Source organism: Phaethon aethereus, assembly GCF_964289735.1.
Source record: "Phaethon aethereus genome assembly, chromosome: 2".
Taxonomy (NCBI): domain Eukaryota; kingdom Metazoa; phylum Chordata; class Aves; order Phaethontiformes; family Phaethontidae; genus Phaethon; species Phaethon aethereus.
In genome coordinates, this window is record NC_138582.1 from 13,814,700 (window position 1) to 13,840,816 (window position 26,117).

Consider the following 26,117-nt stretch of genomic DNA (forward strand, 5'->3'; position numbering starts at 1 on the left):
CCCGTGTCTCACTGTTGTGGTCTCCTGGGTATAATTTCCACAAAGTATGTTGGTCAAAAGTGCCCCACGGCAGGTTTTGTGCAGCCGTGGCCAGTGCCAGCCCGTTTCAACTTTGGGGGATAGGGCAATGGGCCCCGCTTCTGTGGTGGGCTGGGGGTGCGGGCAGGGCCGAGGGGTCCCCCAGAAGTGGGCAGGGACTTGGAGCTGCAGTGGCGGCACGGCCGGGCTCCAACCTGCGGGGAACACTCTGCGTTACGCAGTTACAGCTGTGACGACCCGTAAGAGTGTGCACATATGGCCCAAGGTGCTAGCCAAAAACCTGGTGTGTTTAATTTGTCCCTTTAAATATAGAAATAACCATATGTAAACTCTAAGAGAGTCAACAGAAAAAGGCAATTTTCTCATCTACTCCTTCTCCCTCCCAGAGATGATCTTTGCCCGTTACATTTTTCTCCCTTTGAAAAGGAACGATGTTTCTTCCCCGCGCTCTGCTGCGGGCTGCGACTAGATTTCTATGGATCCCAGCCGCTACTAATGCGACTGCTTCTGGTTCCAGACCAGAGGATACTAACGTGAGGATAACCAAGTACCTCTGTGCATTTAGGTCTTCCTGTAATTAATGAGGAACAGGGAGGCTGCTCTCAGGCCCAGGTGACAAAGCGTTGCTGTCTACAGGTATCATCCGGGTCTGCCCTGCGCACGGTGCTTCGGCACCCACCGGGCACCACGAGCAGCCCTGCTCTCATACTGCTGCTCCAAAGAGCGTCAGCAAAAGATCATGGGAAGCAGAACAAAGTAAGTTCCAGGTCTCATACTTTTACACAGCCAAGCCTACTCCGCTATCAGCATTGTGTGCAGCAATTATGAAGGATTCACTTTGTTTTACTTTGCTTCATGCTTTTTTACTATAACCCCACAGAGTGTTCTACTCGTGGGTCAAAAACGTTAACCAGTGAAAATCAGCCTAGGAGCACGAACAACAGTGTATTTACTTAGATCCTCTCTCCCCTTATTTCTTGTGAAAGGAACCTGCTAGTATATACAACAACTATGTATATCTCCAGCAACAGAGGCTCCACAGCTTCTCTGGGCCTGTTTTCAGTGTTTGGCTCTCAATGGAAAGGATTTTTTTCTCTAACTGCAAATTTCCCTGCTGCAACTTGTAGAATCCACTTTCATCACTGATAAAACCAACATTTTAACTGTGGTTAGTTTCTTCAAGTCATGGCATCCACCAGAACAAATCAAGTAAACAAATACTGCAAGTGTAACAACTTAATGGTAAAAAGTGAGTTTATTTTAAAAATAGCATTACGGTTACTAGGAAAATAATGAGAAGATTACAAACCACACACATTGTTCTAGTAGCATTTTATTTTTATATAAAAATATTTCCAAAGGCCTTTATAATAAACAATCTATGATCAGTCCTTAATCACACTGTACATATTTAGTGTTTCACTGATTAATAATCTGGAAGTACAGCTGAGGTCCAGAGCAAACCATCTCAAGGTGTCCACTCCGTAGCTGGGAAAGGAGCTGGAGGATGTCTGGCTCGAGCCTGGGAGGTAAGCTTTTGTCTGAGCCGTCTGACTTCTGCCATCAGTTCCCTCTCTTGGCATGCCAGTTCTTCTCGTCTTCTGTCTAAAGACACTTAAGTACAAGGAACTCGGACTTAATATTACAACTAATTGTTTTCTGTAAATACTATGAATGCTTATTGGAAAACAGCGCGCTCTGGCATAGAAATGCTATGTTTTATTAGAGCCACTGTACGCGCGACAGCCCTAAGACCTGTAAAAGCAAGTTCTTTGAAAGTGGTGCCTATGTTTTGTTACAGAGGTCAGATGCTGACGGGTCGCCGTGGCGGGTCCATAGATATGTGTTTCCCTGTGCGTGCAGAGTTTTGTACGTAAGATAGATGTGATTTTAAAATGTGCTTTCACCAGCCACAGAGGCTAGGACAGCCCATAGGAAATGATTACAGACTAATTCCTGACTACAACTCTCAGTAAGATTTTGATGAAAGACAGTTCTGCATCTTCTCAACATCCCCAAATCATACATAACTATGAAGACAGAAAAAGCATAGGTAAAACGATCAGGTCAGAATGGGACTAAACTAGGCTGAGGTTTAATAGACCACTCTCATAATGTGACACGCTTCAGGCACTTCCTAGCTGTGCTGACCCTGGTAGCAAAGACATTTTTTTCAGGTGTGAAATAGAATACAACAATAAACTGGTTTACTATCCACTAAACACCCTCACAACTAATAATGAGTCAATCGCACAATGAGGTGTTCCAGTAATGCTTCTGAAATTAAATATGAAATATAACAGGGTCCTAACGTAGAAACTTACTGTGTGATGATGACTCTGATGCAGACAAATCATTCAGACAGATGTTTCTAGACCTTGGCACCTGATGGAGTTCTACCCCTCTCTCTGCACATCCAGCCTTTAAATCACACAGTCTCTCTGTGGGAAACAGAGAGAAGGATTCTTTGTAAACTAAAAGTGTTTACATTTCTAGTGAATTTTTCTAGCTTGAGGTGAAACGGTTTTTCTCCAGGAAGCAAAACTGGAACAATCACTCACTCCAGCTAATGGCAAGTACAATTTGCTCAGAATTAAAAGTCAATGTTTCTACTCTAATGGGTCAAAGCTATGCATCACTGCATTTCATTTTAAGAAATTACAGCTCCACATGCGCCGTTTCTTCCTATATAATTAATGTTCTGACAAATGGGCCACTAAGATCATGTGGAATACAGCTACTCATACTTGCAGTTTTAGAAGGAGACACCCGTTTTAATAATTTGCAGTTGCAAATTACTCCATATTAAAAACATTACGTAAATAACGCAAAGTCTGAAAAAGTTCGCCCAAAGCAACACTAATCACGAAATCTTAGCACTAATCACTAATCTTGTGCAAGCTTTGCAGAGATGGGGGAACGGGAGAAATATCTGCAAAAACACACAAATGCAGCAGCATGTCAGAAAGATGTACTGGCCAATTCTGGAAGCGCATAAATGTTTTTTTTCCTGTGAACAAACACCTGGCAAAGTCACTTCTGGGTAGTGAGTTTGCTGTTCTTTACATTATTTGACCGAGAATTTCTAAGGGATGCGATTTTATGTTTGGCTTAAGCTGATCTAAAAAAATGCCATTTATATTGCTGCATCTGATAGATATCAAACAGAGATTCCTTTCTGAGTCTGGCCTGATACATTGGTTTCATGAAAGAATACTGCCAAAAAGTACTTAGGTAAAGGAGTTAAGCTTAAGTTTATGCCTAATATTGGACACTTAGTTTGTATTCAGTTGCTGAATGCTTCATGCCAACATCCACACAGAACTACATCATCTATATGCTCACCAAAATAGCCCTCTTCTCTTTGCAGCTTTTCAGCCAGTTCTAATGCCTCATTCATTTTGTCTTCTAAAAACTGCTTCCTGCGCTCATCTGCAGCAGCAGCAGCCTTCTGCTCTTCCTCCAATTGAGCTTTTTTCTGTGTAACTTCTTCCCACTGTGCAACAGAGATATCAAATGTGTCTTCAACAGAAGTGTTGCAAGGAAAAGGCAACAAGTAAAACCATCTGGATTATTACAGATTACACCCTTAAATCAAAATATGTGTGTCGTGGTTTAGCCCCAGCCAGCAACTAAGCACCACGTAGCCGCTCGCTCACCTCCCCCCCAAGGTGGGACAGGGAGGGAATTGGGGAAAAAAATTTTGTGGGTTGAAATAAAAACAGTTTAACAGGACAGCAAAAGAAAAGGAAACAACAATGATAACAATAACAATAATATTACTGACAAAGGAATATATAAGAACAAGTGATGCCCAGTGCAACAATTGCTCACCACCCACTGATCAACAGCTTGTCCCACAGCAGCAATTCCCCCCCCGGCCAAATCTAGTTTCTATACTGGGCATGACGTTATATGGTGGGGAATATCCCTTTGACCAGTCTGGGTCAGCTGTCCTGGCTGTGCCCCCTCCCAGTTTCTTCTGCACCTCCCCACTGGCAGAGCATGGGGAGCTCAAAAGTCCTTGACTTTTTGAGTATAAGCACTACAACTGTACAGCAACAACTAAAAACATCAGTGTGTTATCAACATTATTCTCATATCAAATTCAAGACACTATACCAGCTATCAGGAAGAAAAAACCAACTCTATCCCAGCAAACACCAGGACAGTATGTTATTAAGCTGAGTGAATGTTTCTTTTTTGAAAAATTTCTCATTCAAACACCTTGGAGAAAGGTAAAAGTCTTGGGTCAAAAAAAAAAAACAAACATGAGGAATTTACAGAATTAGGAATAAGCTTTCCTAAGCCTAAAATATCTTCATCAATTTGCTCTAGTGCTTCCAGAAACTTCCAGTCAAAACAGGAAAGGAGATTCCTAACAAAATACTTCTTCAATACTTTTCAGTTTTATGCTTTACCATGTCATGGGCAGTTACATTTGGGCCAGTCCCACTTAGAAAAAGAAATAAAGAAAATACCTTTTTTTCTTCTGCTTTCCTCATGGCCTTCAGCAGTTCAGCTTCTTTCACCCTGTTGTCATGCAGGAGCTTGGCTATCTCTTCATAATGCTTCTCACGGTCCTGATCATCACGCCTTAGTTTACGCAATGTTTGCAATCTCCAGTCGGTGTCAATGCGTTTCTGTTCTGCTCTGGCTAAATTTTCTTCAGCCACCTAATAAAACATCTTTCTTACCAGGAATCTGATTCCTCTATTTCAAGTACACAGCCTTACATACAGATAAGGTAAGATGAACTGAAGTGTTCTCCAGTATCACTTGTTAGACATCCCTGCTGGGAGACTGTAGCTGCAGTGCCACTCCTCCACTCATTACAGCAGGCTGTCTCATCTAATCAGGGCTTTCTTCTGCTTCTTCTTCATCCTTCTTACTCTTCCTTTACTGAGGGTCTGTCTTTGTTTTGTTTTGTTTTGTGGTTTTGTGGTTTTTTCTAATCTTTTGGAATGAGGCATGAACTCTCTCCATTATTTTGGGGATTTTGCTTTCCTAGCATGGATTGAATATGATTTACAGGTGCAATTACATAATTGATACCTGGATGCCAATACTTCCACCCACATCCATCTGCTTCCAAAAATCGAAGGCTGTTTACAAAAATTCAGACCCATATGTTTATTTCTAGACAAAATATAAATGCAGATGCCAAGCATATGGGCAGTGGGTTAGCTGCAACTATTTTTCCAACTGTGCAGTTACAAGTTCTGAGCTTGAAAATCTGAACAACTCCTAATGTCAAGCTACACACATTCATTACTCTGATCTAGAAGACAACTTCTACAGCTGAATTTCCTGCCAAGTACTACCAACTGAAAGTTCCTTTGAGACTTACTTTTGTATTATTATGGTTACAAATAAAACATGTTCCTTAACAGGAGGATGACTTATTCTGAAAAAGCATTTCTGAGTCTTACGTGCCTTCTAAGTTCCGAGAGGTAAATAACAGTTAATATTCATGGTAGGCCCAGAGAACTTCAGTATTATATAACTGTTGGACACTTCAGTCAGATTTTTGAAAAACCTCAAAACTTTAAACGTACCATCATGGTCTATTAATATAGAAATTAGCTTTCTGTAGTTCAAGTTAATATGAAAATACTTTCTAGTTAATTGCAATTAAAATACTAAAATTAACTAGTATTACTTGTACTTGTTAGCATACTAACTCTCCAAAACACATATTAAGATCCAATCATCTTACTGTCTGAGCTTTCCGTTTTTCTTCTCCCTCTACTTCCATCAACCTCTGAACAAGATGATCTTCCAGATTCACCTTTCTTCGACAGGCATCCACCTCTTCTTGCACCTCCTTTGTAATTGCCTCTTGATCTTTGATTAGGTGCTGCCAAACACAGAAACATAAATTATTGTTGCTAAGCTACTAACCCACTCTTTAACATTTATTAACACTTAATTAAACTAGTATTTTAATATATTCACACATCTCATCCCACTACATATCATAACTGTCCAAGAAACCAATAGTCCCTGTGGTTTTATCCACTTGGAATTACACTAAGTCTGAGTCATTCCAGTGGTCTCGCAGGTTAATACTTATGTAATTCCATTCCCTGGTTTACACTGGAGCATAAAAGCAGAATTCCAACTTAAATGAATTAGATTCATCATGAAAACATTCTGCACTTTTACAGCACATTTTAGCCAAAACCTCAAAACATTTCACAAATATAAATCATGTTTCATGGAATAGGAACTTATAATAAACACATCTGCAGCTTGAATGCCGAGATGATTTGCCAAAGTAGTACGAATCAGCAGTAGATCTGGAAATAGAATTTTAACTCTCACCACCTTTTCTTCACATACGCGAGGGCACATTTACACAGTTTTCTGAAGAAGACATAACCCCTTCCCAGGCTTGCGGGAATCTGCTGAGCTGTGTCAGCAGGGTACTGAAGCAAAGTTAACATATGTGGCCGTCTAAGCTTGAATATAGCCACTCACGGACGGCAGTAAACCAGTCAGTTCAAGGCATGGGCAGGGAAAGCCCGTCTACACAGACTCTTGTGGGCAGACATATATCCTCCGTTAGTTAAATAATTGCTACCTTTCTAGCCTAAAGAGGATGATCACTGTAGAATTAGTTCCCTTAAACAGCTGACTACATGTACTGGAATACAAATGAGCTTAGCCTGGTTGGTGTTATGTAGCCACAATACAGCTGGCTGTGTATTTAATAAATAAATGCTAAAAGAAATTTAGCCCAGTTATGCTCAGCATAGGTTATCAAAGTCTATGGCCAAAAGTTTTAAAAAGCCAAATATAAGCATACGCACTTCAGAATAAAGGTTAGCTACCTGGATGTCCACTTCTGCTTGCATTGCATTGGATCTGTGGGTATGCAAGATGGGCACATGTAGCTGTGATTTCTAAACACTTAACTTACTATTTCTAACCAAAACGGACATTACTAAAGCCTTCCACTGGCAGCCTTGCTTTTCAGCCATTAATTATTTATGGTAATTAGCTCATATTTAACTTTAAACAGTATTATTGATTAAAACCCTCTATTACTGAATAGTGCTCTTTCTGAACTATGTCAGTCATTTGAGAAAGGCACTGCACATTCCCCACAAACCATCCATTCCTTTTTGCTTAATGATGTTGTTGGCAATTAGACGTTTTTCATCAACTACACCAGTCTGCTCCACTGTTCCCTCCAGAAAATGTAGATATATCTGAATACCACAAATGAAAAGGTGGGAGTTTCTGGGATGAGGAACGTATTGTTACAGACTTATTTCTTATTTACACATTCCTCGCTTCTCTCAACCAGCTGAGCACACAGATAAACCCTGCAGCAACCAAATGATAACTCTGCACGGGAGAATAAAATGGGGAGGATGTGGGTATTTTCTCCCAGAAAAAACAGATAACAGTGAGTTCTACCAATGCTTTTATCAACAGAGGGTTTATTCTAAAAAAGGTATCAGAGAGGCAAAGCGGAAAAAAAAAAAAGGGCCCCCTTTTTCCACACAAAGTCTGGTTGAATGAACACAACCAAATCTGAGAACTGCAAAGGAAGAACCATTAAATGTAAACATCTGTATAGTTTCCTAATAATTACCTGTTCAAGAAGCTGTCTTTGTGATTCAAGTTCCATCCGTCGTACTTCTACATCTTGAACAGTAGCAGCCGTTTCCTGCTCTCTCATGGATGCCTTCAGAAGAGAAACACATGAACATACAGTAAAGGAGAAATTCTTCTCCCTTAAAAAAAAACAGTATCAAGAACAATGTTGAAAATTCCAAGCCACACCCTACTTCTAAATTCTAGTTAACTTTCTGTCATACCATGAATAATGGAAAATATTGCATATCAACACAACAGGGCAAGGTGGAAGAGGCACAGGAATAGTTTTGCATCCAGCCAAGCACATTAGGGAAATGTCAGGCTTGATCTAGCACTAATAACCTGCCAGATGCAGCTCCAAATCAAATGAGGAGTCTCTGAATCCAGAACCCTGTGGAGGACAGTACACAGATAGTGAAGTGGCCACTCTGCACCCTGCAAAACCTGTGCTGGGCTGGAGCTAACGAATCTTACAGTGCCCTGACTGCGGAAACAAACGCCAGCTGCACTGCTCTCTGCAAAGTGTGGTGCTGAGACACAAGGAATGGCCCTGGAAAGACTCAATTTGTGCCCACAAGGTTCAAAAGCTTCCATTCTCAGCATCTGCATGCAACAGTCCTTGAGCTAGTAACATGGTGCAGAGCCTGGCTTGGCCAGAGACTGCTGCGGAGCCTCTCAATCAATGGCAGAGTTAATTTGCAATCTGGACGTACAGCCCACAGACAGCTGAGAATTCATTAGTCCTTTAAGGAGCTCATTACATTTTTCAACACTGCCAATATACAGATGAATCTGGCTTTTCTCAGGAATTTTGCCAGTTAAAGCAAGCCAATGGAACACAGTAAGTGCCAAGCAAAACTGTTAAATTATGCATCTACCACTTAATGCAGTCCATCTCATGCTAAATACACCTCTGGGCTCACAAATCACAGTATATCAACTGAAATTTTACTTATGCATTTCTCCCTTGTTTATTTCCACTAATAAACCTTCCAGAAAAGAACTGCTTGAGTAATACTCAGCCTTTCTTGCAATTTCATCATCAAGACGTTCCAGTTCCATTTGATGCTGATCTTGCAGGTATTTCAGGAAACGCCTTCTCGAAGCATCTAGAAATTGTAGTTCCTTTACTTTCAGTTCTCTTTTCACAGCAGCTAATCTTTAAAGCCAAAACAAACAGAAACAAGGGAACTTGTATATATGAAAGGTCAGTACCAAAGAGCACAAACTTGCACTGCAGTTATCTGTTAGTTACTATGGGCTCATCTCTAACTTATAAAGCTTAGGACAGTTGCTTTCATTCTTCTAAATTGTCTAGTTTTCATTTACAAGACAAAATTAAATTCACAGACACACAGACATCCTCTAATGGCAACGTCCCCAGTTAAGCTTTGAAGTCCTGTTCCCTGTTTCTGTTCTACTCTTACAAGCACTAGTTTACTATCGCAATGATCCAGAACTGGAAACTATTCCTTAGAATAACTGCTAATGCCTTGGTACCTATTTCTGCACAAAATTAGTCCTAAGTTTATTTAGAATATATCAAACTCTTTTGAGGAACAAAACCACAAACTCAGGAATTAGTCTGCAAAGAAAGGCTCACTGCGCTCTTTTAAAAAAAGAACAACTTACTGTGTAGGTTGCAGAGGTTTAAGAGAAGCACCTATAGACATGGCACTTAGGGACATGGTTTAGTGGTGGACTTGGTAGTGTCAAGTTAATGGTTGGACTTGATGATCTTAAGGGTCTTTTCCAACCTAAATGATTCTATGATTCTATGGTTACTTGTAGTTGATCTAAAAAACTACAGAGATGTTGAAATTCTCTTAAGCGTCACAACTGCAAAATGTACAAACTAACAGTTCAGCTTCAGTACTATCACAACTCTTTGCTCAGCAACTCATATATAAAGCAGTCTTTTTTCTAAATCCACTAGAAATACAAGAATGTGTACAGTCACTGATACTATAAGTGACTTTCATATTTGCAGTGTGAGTCTGCCCACAGTCTCAGTGTGCAAACACACAGCAATTGACTGCTTAAGAGCATTCACAATCCGAAGAGACCAGACAAAAGGCTGTGAGCTGAGACAAAAATACAAAGTGACTTGGCCTCTAATCTGCTGAATTCCCTCAGGCAAGGCAGTAATACAACCCAGATCACTTCATTCCCACACCAAAATCTGACCCACCAGACCACACTGTTTTCCCACATTACAATTTATAGAAATTAGTGGTTATTTCTCCTTTACTCATGGTTAAAAATGTAATATCAGGATACAGTAGCCAGGCCCCTAATGCTTCTTATACTGTAATACCTCTGCCTCTGTTCCGCCAGCTTCTCTTCTTCTTCCAGTAGTGTTTTTCGCCTCTGTTCTTCAGCTTCTCGAAGCAATTCCTGCTTTCGATACCAGGCTTCATCTTCTGCTTTCTGTTCCTGTGTTTTCGCTTCTAATTCATGTGCTAACTGTCTACATGGAAGGAGAGCACATGTTACTAATTCAAGCCAAGTATCAAGAAATTACTTGATTACTTAGAAATCAATGACTGTACTAGCAAAGAACTGCTGAAATGAGATGTCATGAAAGAGTATGGCATCCCCTTTATGTACTGATGAAGTACACAAGGAAGAGTTACAATACTGACTGTTAGAGACAACAGGGCATTTCAGATGAGTGCGGATATTTTCTTCTGTACATTCTTAACAAAAACTAGTTTCTAAAGGTGCCTTGGCACCATGGTACCCACTGATTTCAATAGCAAGCCAAGAACTCCTGGCCCTTCACAAAGTTGGACACTACAAGGTCAGCAGAGGCTTAGGCTCTGACTTATAAGCTTTCAAGTTTGAAGACTTGTGGCCCAGTATTTTCTGCAAATTAACAAACATTTTTTGTTTAACGTAAGACTGCCAATTTAACTTAAAAACGTGTCGAACCAAATAACTCTTAACCTTTAGCAACTATTTAAAGTCCTCCTCCTGAATCTTCTTAATTGTCTCTTTCCTCAGGCATACACATTACAACAGAAAAAGGCAATTGTGTCCACTGGTCCCTCCCAGTCTGATACTGTCTTCAACTTTCCCACTAATACCTCTCTCGTAAGTATTCAATTTCATCCTGTTTGATCCTCTCCCATTCCCGAGTTTGATAATCCACAATGAACTTAGGATATTTATTAAATACAGGGTACTGTCCTTTTGTAAGTGGTATGAAGCCATCAAGCATACGTTGTGGATGGATATCTAGTGGTGTAGCCTCCATAAGATGATAAGCTTCCTTAATCACAATGTTAATGTCCAGGTTGTTACGATGATGAAAGAAATACTGTAAGAGACATACTTCCATTTACATTCTACAAAAGATTAAGCAAGTTTTTAATATACCTATTTGCAAATAATTAGGTAAATTAGCAAGATTTATGTTCCAAAAGTTGATTTAAAAAGGGATCATTAAGTTAGCCTGACCAATTAGTTAAATATCACTGGCTCAAATGACTTGACCCAAACCTCTTCAAGTTGTGAAAGTATGCTCTGGTTCTTTTCCTTCTCTTCAAACGGCCATTTCAATAAGGGATCTGGAAAGCTAGGTGTGAATTTAGAGTGTCTAACTGCCCACACAGACACTCCTACCACTGGATAAACCTCCTTCGATTTTGGTGTTCAAACATGAAGTTTGGAAGTTCCTCTTCATGCAGGACTATTCTTCCTGTCAAAGATCTTATTCACCAAGAAAAATCTTTAAATTGGCTATTATTAAATGTAGCAATAATGTTGTCTGTCTGATGCCTGTCAAACTGATTGCTTCACAGGCACATTTTCAAGGTGGACCCCTTTTGTCTGCCTACAGAGATGTTTTCATATGAAAAAACCTCCTCCTCCCATGTAAGGTTAAACACAAGGAAACATTTTCATTTACCTTCAAGAGAATATCAAATGCTACTGCCTAGTTTTGCAAATCTGAAAGCAAAATAATGAAACAACATGACAGAATGACTGTGTCTTGCCTCCACAGGCAGAAGTCCATATTAGATCCCCAAAACAGAATTGTTTTGTGGTTGATGAACTACTGACATTCACAAAATGGCTTTTAGTGGCATTAGAAAGCTTATGAAAGCTCTCATTGCACGTAACTGCAGGAAATTGCTCAATATTTTACTCATTTATTGTGTATTTGTCATGTACTATATGATGGTGTTCAGAAATATGTAATAATATATTAATATGAAAATGAACCATCTGCTTCTAACCTCCGTAACGACAGATACCATGTTTTATACGTCTCTGTAGGTACACTTTCATATGACTGACTTAAATATGAAGACATTTACCTCAAAATCTGCTGTTTGATTGCAGTGAAGCAAGGGAACTCTGGAACATATAATATAGGCAACAACAATAATTAGGAAGTACGAAGGATGGTTGGAGAAGATATTGTCAAAGACTTTCAGCCATTCTTCTCTTGTTAGAACCTCAGAGAACAGTGTTTCTAGAAGAGGCCATGCATAAACCTACATTATTTGGGAAAATGGACAAAATAATCTATTAGTATAATTTTACCATTCCTTTTAAAGAAATAATATGAAATTTCCTGCCTTATACCAAGAATCTATTGATTTATGAAAGAAACAGGAACTAAACCAGAATAGTTCTATCACCCTTTATAAATATTCAAAATTAATATGGGGTGATTATAAATAAATTTCTTATTTCACTGGATGTCCAAATCTTCTATTTAGATTTGTGAAGCTAAAATAATCTCTAATGATAAATAGAGTTTACAAAATTAATTCGTATTAACGAACATATGAATTAAATAATTTTAATTCGTATTAAAACCTATGTCCACTTCAAAAAATAGTACATTTATAATTTGATGAGTATATTTTCAAGCAATGTGGACTTGAAACCAAAGGACTTCTAAGAACTACAGTAGCACGCATGTGAAATTATGATCATGGAAAAGGAAAAGCTGCAGGAAAGCAATGATATATTCTTTACACTCCCATATCATTCACTGTTATTTAATGAAAACTCCCTCACAAAGAATTATGTCAAAATAAAAGACTAGTGCACTATCATTCACTGCAGTGACATTTATATACAGAAGTTGGCTAGAATATTACCTGTGAAGTCACATTGTATTTTATTAAATGCTGAAGTAGTTCTTTGTCATGATGTGCCAACACATTTTCCATCATACTAAGGACATTAACCGGAGGATTGGGAAAATACTCAAACCAGTGCTGACAAAAATTAACTGAAAGAGACAAAAAGCCCAACACAATCCACTGTAATCCAGAGTGATAGACTCTTGACAACCTTAAGGTTTTGTTACAAAGCCTATGAATTTAAGAGGTAGCTTTAGGCAAGCAAAACCTATTTAAGATATTCCCACCTCTCCTCTTTCCTAGCATTTATTGCTAAACCATTCCCACAGTACACTGCTCCTCCAGCTGCACTGGCATGACTGTTTGTGTCAACACACTGTGAACCAGACTGGGGAACTAATCTGGCTCAAAAAAAAAAAAATCTGTGTGCTGTGGGACTAAATGGTTGGAGGCAGATGGGAATACTTAAAACTGGTATTTCTGTCTCATGAAACTACAGCCTGTATCAAGTAATTTTTAACATACTAAGAATAATATCCATAACTTGGATACTTATTCACTAACAGCACTTGTTTGCAAAGTGGGTATGTATGCTTGGCAGCACATATCTTCTGTGAACCTAACAGCAGCTGCAACGACTAATTTAAGTGTAAAGCACTTCAATTTAGAATGTTTCTTCAGAAGACAGCTTTCAGCCAAATGTCTAATTTTGAGTTACCACATGCTTAGGACAACTAAACACAGTAAAAACTTAAAAGAGATTATTCCCTTTTGACTGGGAGTGAGGGAGGGGGTGGGTCTGTGTGACTACTTGTGTCATGTCTCAGAGATTTTAATTATTGTGATATAATTATGCTAGATACATTTGTTTTTACTGATTAAACTTTACAAATACTGTTAAACTGCTAACTTTCTGCTAGAAACACTACAAAAGGAAGTCTAATATCTTGTTTTTATTTACAAGCAGGTATTTGTTTTAAGCATACAGTTGCCACATATTAACTCTTTGCAACACCTTTAGCAGAGAGCCTGGTGACCTCTTAGGAAATACCTCATTCATTTCATCAGGAAAAGTTCTTTTGCATGGGAAACCTTAAACATGTTGCAGCATATCTGAGTTTTTTAAATCGTTGCTTACCTACTACTGTAGCAACAACTTCAAAGCAGATCAGCTGATTGTTCTGGAATAATTTTACAAATGGGAATGCTAGCAAAGGAATATAAGGCGTCTCAGCAAAGATAGCAGACCAGTGAGCTAGAGCGGATAAGGTCCTATATGCAAAGACAAACAAAGGTGTAGAAAACATCAGTCGAAACTAAACAAAAAACACAATATGCATTTTAGAACCACAACGTAGAAAGATCGTAAACCTCAAGATAGATGCAGGATTACATGAGTTATAAAAACAAAATTGCATAAGGGCACTACTATTTCATTTTAGAATTTTCCTTACAGATGATTCCAGCTACTGGATACATTTCAGATCACTAAATGAAATTAAAAATCCATAGTATTTAAATAAATATAAATATATATTTTACCTTTGTAAAACTCTCAGCAGTTTCCTACTTTTGATGGGATACTCATTTTGAATATTCACAAAAGCACTGTGGGTACCCTTATCTATTAGGCTGCTGAATGCTAAGTGGTTTTCAGGAAGTTGTAATAAGGAACGCCAAACAAACATCCTGCAATTAAAATGCAGACTTAGTCAAGCAACTTCTCTTTCATAGGCCAGTAAACACAAGCGATTTTATTTTGTGCAAGCATGAACACGCACACAAACATACCTGTACTTCGCTGGATATTCTCCAAATCCTCTCAATAAGGCCTGCAGACGTTTCTTGTTTAATCCACCTGGCAATTCGTTCTACAAAATTAGGAATCAACAATAAATGTAAGGATTCCTCTTTCATAATCTCTTTCCTTGCACTCTAACCAATGATAGTAGCTAAATACTGAAGTTCCTAACATAATACTAAAAAAAAAAAAAAAAAGTACTGCTATCTGTTACATAATCCTAGATATTTGAACAACAAAAAAGATAATACAAAAGATCATTCATCCTCTACTGGACAAAGAACAGCTGCCATTAATTTCAGTCAGCAGAAAATCAGACCAAACTATGCAGAATACTGACAAAAGAAATAGATTATATTGTGACGAATGTTACAGGAGGATATAGATACAGGTATGTGTGTGTGTATATATATATGCACGTGTGTATATATATGAGAATATATATACATATGAGATGCAAGATAAAGACAGAGAAGATGGCATAGTGATGATGGAAGGGAAATAAATGTAACAGTAACGCATCTTCTAAATAATTAACAAAAAATGAAATGGCTTCTAGGCAGACATTTTAGAGGTGACAGTTTGCTAGAAGGGAAGCAGATCAGATCCAGCAAATACCAAATGTGTCACAAGTTGCTTGAACAACTTCAGAAGTACCCCAAGCTGACTGGAGGCAGCTCTGGCTGTGTCACATAATACTGGAGTATGGGCTAAACAGAGAGAGGGAATGGAACTAAAACTCCCTCAATGCCCTCTCTGCTCAAACATCCAAGTGAATCAGTACCTGAACTTACTCTTTGAAGTAAGTGGCTAAATATTTTGTTGCAATGAAATTTAAATGCTGCAGACTGGAGAACAAAGTATTTGTAACTTTTTCCTACCTCTTTATTTTCAAGTGACGTGTTCACTTGCAGTTTTAGCAATCTGGTTTGAATTTTGCTTCCTTTCGATTTCCAAGGCTGCTCTGACCTTCCTGAAGTCACTCTCATTGTCAGTTTATTTGCCTCTGATGTGCACTTGGACCAATCTTCTACTACTTTGAACATGGGTGGTGGATGCTAATATTAAGTGAAAATACCTGGGTTAACATCTTGTAAGACAGACTAAATAACACTATAATTTGATGTTTATTCTATTTTATATGCCATATTTTTGAGCTTGATGGCCATAGCAAGAAGAGAGACACATTTATACCATAAATAAATATAGATGGACTGTATACTCCTGAATAAGTATGCCAGCGAATAAAACTGCTGTAACAAACTAGAAAGACTGTGGGAAGGTTTATGTAGCTTCCAAACCAACTAAAACATCATAGTATTACATGGTTAGCAAACACTAAAATATAATTGGGATAGTATAAATGTGTATCACGTACTGTTCAGGTTATTTACTTTAGTGTGTTTCTCACAAAAAAATATTTTGCATTTCTATAGCACCAGATAAAAAGAATACAAAAGACCTTTACAAACTTTAATTAGTCTTCAGTGTCAGGGAGGTATTAATTGAATGCTAGAGATTGGGAAAGCAAGTAACAAAGTGGACATCCCAGTCATGTCAAACTGGCAGCAAAAGTGCAAATGGAATGCATGTGTGACATCTTTACACATCCTTCCTCAGCTCCAACTCCGTCATTACCTAAAGCTGGTTACTGTTTACTTCAAAGACATGGTGATTAAAGATATATGGAATTCTGGATTTAGAAACCTGACTCTCATTAATAAATTACTTTAATAAAATAAGAACAGGCATTTAGAATGTTTGTTATTTAGGAAGGATTAGGAGTATGATTGTGCCATAATGATGGATGCTGGTATCCAATAACACAGTAAGAACAACAAAATCACAGTAACAAAAACACCATTGATGCCCACAGTTTAAGGCAGCATCAGTTGCAAAACATTTCCTATAGGAAATGGAACAGAAGCAGCACAATTATGGTGTTTCTACCTCCCCCCCAAATGTCATTACAAAGAGAAACTGGTCCATACAAACTGCTGGAGAAAGAAATACCATCTCCCCCTCCTCCTAACACCAGAAACACAGTGATATATATACTTTAAAAACATCATATTACCTGGCAGGCTGGAGTAACTATGAACAGAACTCTACAAACCACTTTTTCTTTATTTGTAGTCTTAAATATGTCTGCAACACATGCCTGCAAACTACTGCTGATACAAAAGTTATGTAGACAAATACCAACTTTAATGAGATTTACTACTGTTTTAAGAAATATAAAACACTCTACCTTATTTCCTTCTTGAGTCAAAGCCTGGACACTGTATAAATTAAGGCTACCATTTTCCATTACTGATGCAATATACCGCCCATTGGGGCTAATCACTGCTGTACTTATTCCCTCTTCATGACTCCCAATGTCAAAAAGAAGTTTGCAGGTATCTATATTGATAAATCTCATAATATTATCTTGACTTAACACTCCAAGGACCTATAAGTTAAAAGGATTCATCAATTAATACTGTCAATGTAAAACAAAGAGAAATACCCAATACAGCAATGACATTGCACTAAGCTAAAAGGACAACTGAGCAAATATTTAGCCCAGTAACTTTCCTTTTGTATGGTATGGGCCTATATCCCCAGTGTCCCCCAAAAGCCCTCAAAAGTATATGTGTTGAACCAACTAACCAAATACTCCAGCCTTAAGCTTTGTGAAAAAACTGACCTGGTTGGAGCCCCCATCAAAACTGTCAGGGAGGAATTCCAGGTGACGAACAGCTCGTACTTTTGCAGGCATCTGGATTATTCTTATCAACTGCTTTGATTCTAAACACCATAAGTGAAGATGATTTGATTTTCCACCAGCTACAAAGATCCGTCCATCTCTGAATCACAGATGAGGTAAAGTTTCCATCAGAATACTATAATTTAAGTTAGTATTAGCTAAAGAGAGACGCCATACATTTCCTTCTATGCCCTCAAATAACTTTTGAGTCTGTCATTATTCCTGTCATACCCTCCTGAAAGAGCAAAATCATAAAATTTGCTTTTGTAAAGGATACTTTAAACCTTAATCTAGTTTAAAATCCACTTCATTTCAGCTGCTATGGGACTGTAATAAAAACTGCTATTGATCCTTGCTGAAAGTATCAGTCACAGCAGAGTTCAAAGTATATAGTACATAGCTCAATACTTCCATAAAACATTACAGATACGGAAAGAAAACCCGTTTTAAAACTACAATTTTTGTAGTCCACCCTTAGCATCTTTAAAACAGCAATTTACCTGGTAACTGCAAAGACCTTATAAAGTAAAACAGAACCTTCTACAGGAGTTGGCAACCGGTATTTACAGTGAAGAGTATCAAATTCCCATGCAAAAACAGAATTATCTTTGAAACAGCTGAGGATGGTGTTACTCAGTGGAAGAAAAAAAACCTGGAAAAATATGGAAAAGAAAAATATGGAATATGTTGTCAAGGAAGTACCCTTTAAATTGGACCAAAGTGCATGGAAGAATAAAATACAGCAAGAAACCAGGACAGTATGGCTATTACTATAACTGTGTAACACAGCTGCAATGCAAGGCTTGGATCCCGCAGGCAGCAGGTCCCCCTCCCTGTTAGAGCCTAGGCAGGCCCGCTCTCCCTTGCACTGGTTCAGAACTTCTTGTACCCTTTGCTCAGCCAGTTTAACTCACCAAAATGACACCAATCTATGTTATTTTTATGATTGTTAAACTGTCTTGTGGAGGTTTCTGATGAGTTCCAGAGAGGACATGATATAAGTGGTGAGAACATGAACCCAGGAGCAGTACGGGATGGGAGACGTGAGACAGAACTGCTCACTCAGCAGCTGCTTGTTGCATCTTCTGCACACTAGCTTCAGCATTCAAATAGTACCAAGAGCCTGCAAATGCACTCTGTGAAGCATTCAATCTTTAGACTTAAATTCCTTAGTTTTATGTACAACTATTAAAAGTAAAAAATATTGTAGAAAGTTTAGCAATGTATTCTCCAACTATGAAATGCAGGTTTTACTGTGAGGATGAATGAAGATAAAACCAAAGAGCTTGTAAATATATTTTTTCAATTATTCTGAAGGTATTTATTGTTTATATATAATCTCTTTCAGTAAGAAAAAAAAATGTGTTACTTCTATTTTTATATGTCATCAGATACATTCTTGCTTAATGACAAATTATTGGTTTAGATGAGAGGTTCTATTTTGGTAGCACCACATGCAGCTTCAGTAAATTCCCTATACCTATAATTTTGAAGGTTAAACTGAAAATGTTTTCTGGCATCTGAACACTGAAGGACTCACTGGCTGAGATTTAGAGTCCGCGCTACGAAGTTCAGAGCTTTGGTCTGAATGGTCTCTTGGGACCTTGAAAATCTCTAAATCTGGATACATGATATGGGATTCAACTTGCTGAATGTTAGTAACTGAAAGTTGGATGTTCAGGCCAAATTAGTCACTTGACAGTGAGCAGAAGTTACCTGTGGGGAAAGAGTCGCCTCACCTACCAGCATCATTTACCTTCAGACAGACTGAGCTGCCTGTCCTGCTTCAAGGACCCTGAGGAAGTCTAGGCAATGAATTGAGAGCAGGTGCCCATCATACAGATGGATGAAGATTAAATTTTGGTAAACTGGAATACTGAACAGTTCCTCATTTTCTGCTTTGCCCTAGAAAAATACCACAAGATGGTCACAAGCAGCTGTTGAATAAGCAGTGATGCTTTGAAAATGGTCATTACAGAAGTCTTCTCTTAGTTGTTCTTTCTCATTTTTTTTCACCTGCTGTTCTTACAGCATGCAGCTCAGTATCTTTTTAAATTAGCTTTGCCCCATACCAACAGAAGGTGTATCTTGGAGTGCAATGGGACTTAAGTAAAGAGGCACCAAAAAGTACACTGCAGTGACTGGCGTGACACTACTACGATGGCTCAGACAGCAAGCAAGAATCCAACTTTGGACAATGAGTGTCAAGGCTGTGGTCTAATAATAAATCTGATCTTTAATAAAGCATTTATCTGTATGTCTTAAACAGCAGCATGGGAGTAAGTATCATTATTTCTATTCTAAAGACAGGATATCCAGATACATTGGATTATTTGCATAATGTCCCATGAGAAATGGTAGAGCCAAACCAAAAGTGCAGGCTTGATTTATTCCACACCCAAACAAGTGATTTATTCATTCAACCATAGTCACTACTGTTTGGATTTAAAGGTTGTCTCCATACAGTAACATCCTGATCCTACCAAACTCCAAGAGCCATTTATCAGTAAGAAAGATATTGAGCAGTAGAAAAATCTTGTCAACTGAAGAAATACAGTCATCTTTGGAGGGAAGACATGATAATCATTTTAGGAACTTGCACTACACAACAGTTTTAATAAAACAAACAAACAAAAATTTATGCATGATCTTCCACAGTAATTGCTAGGTGACTATTTCAGGCTGACAAAATTTCTGCCTGACCTAGAACACAGTGAAGACAGTCAAATGAATAGCCTTGTTCTCTGCAAAATCAGCATGGCTTTTTAGTGACCAGCCTGATGAGAATTTTAGTTTGAAGTGGTGTTTGTAAGACTACTCATTGCAGGGCAGCACGTGTGTAAGCAATGCTCAGGCACTGTGTCAATACTTTCTGTAGTACTTATGACAAAGTTTGACATTTGGTGGCGCAGGCAGACCTGTTTAAAGCAGTGTAATGCTAAGGAAGACCTATTTAAACGACTCCCTGACACGAACACGTCATCCTTCTCATCCCCTGTTGTTCCAGTGTAAGTGTCTGTGCAACAAACCAAACCAAAGAAACCACTAGGCTGAAAAGCAGCAATTTCTTTTTGCTGAGTTACTTCTCAGCTTTGTTGTTCCCACATTCAGTGCTTAGCATGCATATAAAGAAAAACAGCTTTGGAATAAGCAGTTGAATAGGGTAGGTGGTGGTGACTGTTTGAAGTTACCATTATGACACCAAAACTGTTTTTTTAACACCACCCTTAATCCCTGTATCATTCAGGTTGGAATCAAACTCTGGAAGTCCTCTGAGTCCACCCCCAGGTCAAACTCGGGTCAATCTAGAAAATGGCTCCAACTTCCAGGTTAAATTGGGTTAGTCAAGGTCATATTCAACCAAGTCTTGAGTACCTCTAAAGATGGAGGTTCCTTAAAACTTCCCAGCAGATTGAACTATTGTAACTATTGAGTCATGATGCCAGTGGTCTGGATGATGTGACAAGATGACAGTTAGGGAGATATACCCAAAGAACACAGAAAAGATTCAGCTGTATTGTAAAAAATATTTTCAAGTACTGTGATTTTAACATGCGGTGTTACTCCTACTGAGGTATGCTTGTTCACCCTTTAGCAATTGCTCTTTACTCACCTTCTGTATACCCACAGACTGACGAACATTCAGCTTTCTTTTCCTTTGAAAGGTGTCCAAGTCCCACAGTTGTGCTGTGTCAGCGGATGTAGTGATGGCATACCTGCCCGAGCCATGGACAGAGATGGAAGACACCGAAGAATCATGTCCCCTCATCCAACTAACTAGCTCCTTGGTTTCTGCAGGAGTTGATGAAAAAGAGGAAAAGGATACGAAAGTCACTCAAAGTGAAACAACTACTACTTTACTTTTTATTGCCAACACTATGCTATGAAAGAGACTTTTATGCATACCTAGTATATGGTTATTTACCATCACAGCCCAACAAACAAGAAACAAAGGTATCAGTCTTTATATAGTTATTATACCTTAGAGAAACATAACCATCTCCTCACCTCCAGGTAACAGATTTCATAAGTTATTCTCAGTTCTACACAGAAAGCTAACTTGCACAGACTTGTTTAATTTAGCCTAAGAATCAATCTTAGAAAGTCATGAGCACTATGATCAGGTAAGTTCAGGATGCAGATTATCCAATGTGAACACCTGCAGTAATCTCTAGAAGTTGTGGCTGAATGTCTAGTTAGAATCCTCCACTTGTTTTTACTTGTGCACGATATGTATGGATGATTACGCAGCTATTCATAGGTGCAAGGAAGAAAGGTTTAATGACAACAGGCTATGACTACAGAAAGGCACAGTCAGAAAGCAACACCTCATTAATTCTTTCAGAGTCCAAAACATTTTTATGCTGTGTATTGCATACTAAGGAACTGATTCCTCTGACTGCATTGTCTCCCACTTGTGACTGCATGACCACTAATCTTCCCTCGGTCACCAAACTCTATTTGTGGCAATTACACTATTTACACTGGGTAGTTTGCCTGACAGCCCACGGGGTGGTTCCAGCTGACCTACTCCTGTGGCATCAAAGATGGGAAATGGCTATAAAGCAGCTCATGAAGCCTAACAGTCAAACTTTCTGCTGCGCTTACAGATAATTGAGTGCTTAAAACTACTGTCACATGGGAAGATGACATGGGATTACAGAGTAAGGCTTCTAAAGCAGGGGATGGAGCCCACCAACTAAGTATTATCTAATATACCTCCATGGATAGTTTACCCAATACTGACTCATGTGAATAACATTTATGTGAATAATATTTATATTTTAAGACATTCTTCAGTATGATTTGGTATCTGGAAACAGAACGATATAAACATGTAGGACTCTGTGAAATAATTAAGAAGATTTCTCTAAGTGCATCCAAAATCTAAGTTTGGTCTTACTGTAGTTGAAAGGAGGAGAGAAAGCAGAGGATTTCAGACCTTAGCTATGACTCTTCCTCTATTTTGAGAAATGGTGTGTTACATTAAAATCTTCAGTAATAATATCAGACCCTCAAATTGCAGATGAGTCATTCCTATGGCTTTTGAAAAAAAAATTAAATCCAGATGATGAGAGACACTACAGCTGCACTTTTTGATAGGTTAAGATTAATTTCTGAAGAATGAATTGTCAATGCCTTCCACCTTTTAACTTCTAACCAAGACAGACACACAGCTGGCCTGTGATGTTAATTTTAGATATCTCTTTTCAATAAGGATACAGATCTACTTACATACTCAAAAGTACTGATAGTTCTTTTAGTATATATTGTCACACTTCAAATATTTTACTGTGGATATAGGTAACAAGTAGTTCAGTTGCAAACTAACATATCGTCAACTGATTTTAGTTTGATTTTACATACAACACCTCATTCTAAGCAAACGTACAGAATTGCTTTAACAAAGGTAACATACATAATTGGGATCCTGTGCTAGACTTCAGTTAAACAAACATCTGCATGACTCTGTGAGAACAAGAGACTTTGACAAAGCAAAGCTTCATTTACCCACAGGACTATAACACCAATAGGCCCAAACTGTGGGGCTTTTTTTTGGAAGAACAGATGGCATGAAATACATAGTAACATTTCCATAAAAAAAACTTAAAGAAATTGAGATTGAAACTAAAATTATATAGTTTTTTAGAACAATCCAGATAGTAAGCCTTTAAATTTCTCCTTACCTGTATCAAAGCACTTAATGGAATAATCTGCCAAAGCTACCAGGAATTCTGTCTTTCTGCGAAGATTAAATGCCAAAGCAGTGCAAGCCTGCATTGTCCGCTGAACAAGGTTGAACCTATTTAAAAATACGTGTTCTCATTGCATTAGGAAATTTTGGCTCATAACATTAAGTGGAGTAATAACTTAATCAGTTTCAATATATTTCACTGACAAAAAAATAACTCAAAAGTGAGCAATCATATCCAATTATGATAAAAATATTAAAACTCAGTAGTGTAAATTTGAAAAGATTGACTAATATATTTCTGCAAATGACAATAAACTAGACATAATATTGTAATTCATGGCTTATATTATTAATTGATCAGTACCATTCAAAGAATAATTTCTTGTGGTAGTATTTAATTGCTTACATTCTATGAAATTGCTGTTTGTTCAGTTTAGAGTTATAAGCTACTGATCTTTTGGAGCAGCTAAACTAATAAAATAATATTCAGGGAGCCCACAGGTGCTTGCAGTTTCAGCTCTGAGAAAACCGCTATCTATTTCCACATTCACAGAAAACTGAGGGTTAAAACCAGACCTGTGGCACCATGTTCAGGCAAGTTCCATGCCTCTGAATGTTACAGATGTCAAGACACTTAAAGTGTCTTGATAGAAATACTCTTACCTGTTTCCAATCAAGTCAAAAACATACATATTTCCTTGGTGGTCTCCAGCGAGTAGGGAATCTCCGGAACTGTCAAAAGCCACATTCAGAAAACGTATTGTCTTTGAATGGTATCCTTTGACACTATGAATTATGTTTACTATAAGTCTGTGAAGAAAGCAAGCAAAACAACCAAGCTTAGAACTGTTTTATTATCACGTATTTCTCCAAGACCTAGGATTAAAATGTTCCTATGTTATGGTTTTACAATTCTAATAATTCACAGTATTCTATGAAAAATCTTCTTCCATGAAAAATCAGTATTTCTAACATTAAAAAAATATACTAAATAAAAGAAGTCATTCACTATGTTGGAAAGTAGTTAGGAGACATGTAAAGCATGTGGGGGAAATCTACCACTCATGATCCTTTTATGTGGCTCCTAGTTACATGACTTTCAATTATATTAATGAATAACACTAACACATATGCTGATGTATCACCTATCAATGTATCTGAAAGCCCAATTCAGCACTCAGCAAGGAACCTGGCTCTTCATTATCAACATAAAGAAACACACTAGAAAACTGAGAAACTATGAATTAGTCAGAAACCACTCAGATTAGATTGGGGTGGGGAGAAAAACAGCTTTAATACCACTTCTTTCCACAGTCTTCAAAAGCAAGGAAGCAAGCCGTTTTTATCATTATTCATCTGAGATATTATGGAACAAAAGTTGCTGGTTTTTCACATTCTATCCTTGTACTGTGCTGTTAGCACAGAATGGAGCCCGATGCAGAACTAAAGCCCGTGTGCAGAATAAGCCAGAAGAGGAAGGTTTTTCCAGGAAGCAGGACATTAAGATTTGGGAGATCTGCTACACCTGGATTTCTCAGATAACACTGGGCCAACTAATTATTTTCTACCATCAGTTACATGTAACTTTAGAGTCTAAAATTGTACAGGATATTGGCAGGCTGATTAAAGACTACAGGGCATTTGCAAAAGACCGTGACCATTGCTGTATAGCCAGATGCTGATGGCTACCTGAGCCACCAATGGCCAAGAGTGGAATAAGCAACCCAGCACCTGGATGCAGCTGTTGGCATATGTACAAAGTGTGAGGGAATATCAGAAGAAGGGTCATGGGAGTCCTCATACAGACTAGAGACAAAATTAATTTTACCTCATCCTGCTAAGCCCACTCTTTCCTGCAGTAAAAGGGAAGGGCCATAAAAATGAAATTAGAAAGATGCTAAGCTAATTTGTTTAAACTATAATTAAAATTTAGTGATGCTAAGATCTTTAGGGTCATAAAAAAGATACAAGCTATGACTTCTGATTCTAAAAACACCCTGAAATGTGAGTACTTATCAGAGTAGTTACAGCACCTCCCAGGACTTCCTTAACACTGCCCTCTGACTTTCAACAGTTCCTTTACCACTAAACTAACCCTGGAAAATAAAGTTAGGAATTCACGGAACTGCATCCAGCTTCTCCATGCCAAATGCTATACAGGTACTCCAAAGTAGCATTCTCAGCACAGCTGCTCTTCAGCTTGGGCCAGACAGTATTTTCCTAGAATTCAACATTTTAATTAAACTCTCGTAGGAATTCACCTATGTATTTTGCTCAATACAATTAAAAAAAAAAAAGCTAAACGGGGAGAGTTGTCCAGGCTGTTGTCCTGCCCAGTTGTGAGCACCTCTGAGCAGGGGGGTTTTACGGTCTCCTTGGTGACCTGCTCCACCTTCAACGGGAACGTTTCTCCCCATTATCTAACCGGGAACCCCGGGCCGTACCTCCAGAAGCTCAGACGGGCTCCAGCTGGCCCTGCCTCCCCTGCCCCCTCCCCTCGGGCGACGCGGGCAGCGCGGTGCCCTCGGCCTGCCACATCCTCGGCCTGTCCTCCGCGGCGCAGAGCCGGGGACGGCCACGGCTGCCGCCGGCCCGGCACTAAGCCCCGGCTGCAAGTTCAGGCGGCAGCGCTGCGCGGGCCCGGCCCTGCCCCACCGCCCCCCGCCCCTCGGCGGCCGTTACCCCCGCCGCGCCGCCGGGACGGGCTTGCGGTGCCAGATGGGGCCGTGCTGGCGGCCGCCCAGGTCGGAGCTCTCCATCCTCGACCCGTTACCGCCGCTCCCGCGCTCGACGCCTCTGCTCAGGGCTCCTCCAACGGCCGCCGCGGCGGGGGCTGCCGCACGCGTGGTACAGCCCGCACCCGCTTCACCAATGGATGGCAGTAGGAATGAGGCTGGCGGACACCCCCCCAGCTATCGGCCTCCTGGGCAATGGAACGACCCCGGCCGGCGTCCCCGGGGCCTGCCGGGAGTTGTAGTTTTCCTGGCGGGCCCCACGCGGAGGGGGCAGGGCGGGAACAGGGGAGCGGAACTTAGTCAGCGTCGGATAATTAACAAAGTGGAGGCCACGACTTATAAGAAAATATTTTTTTTCACATAATGACACGTCCTACGAGGA

At 39.1% G+C, this 26,117-nt stretch overlaps 1 protein-coding gene across 1 annotated transcript; it reads right to left on the bottom strand.

Moving 5' to 3' along the window:
- Positions 1 to 1,507: 1,507 nt before the first annotated feature.
- TBC1D31 (TBC1 domain family member 31) lies at positions 1,508 to 25,759 on the bottom strand (the record flags this gene model as incomplete). Its single annotated transcript, XM_082014871.1, has 22 exons — positions 1,508 to 1,653; positions 2,364 to 2,480; positions 3,385 to 3,535; positions 4,521 to 4,715; positions 5,759 to 5,899; positions 7,646 to 7,738; positions 8,674 to 8,809; positions 9,968 to 10,120; positions 10,740 to 10,972; positions 11,976 to 12,155; positions 12,771 to 12,904; positions 13,894 to 14,027; positions 14,298 to 14,444; positions 14,547 to 14,626; positions 15,438 to 15,614; positions 16,808 to 17,008; positions 17,246 to 17,405; positions 17,806 to 17,957; positions 20,919 to 21,097; positions 22,993 to 23,108; positions 23,664 to 23,810; positions 25,683 to 25,759. The coding sequence occupies 22 exons, from the start codon at positions 25,757 to 25,759 to the stop codon at positions 1,508 to 1,510; spliced, it is 3,249 nt and encodes a 1,082-aa protein (XP_081870997.1).
- Between the last annotated feature and the right edge of the window lie 358 nt (positions 25,760 to 26,117).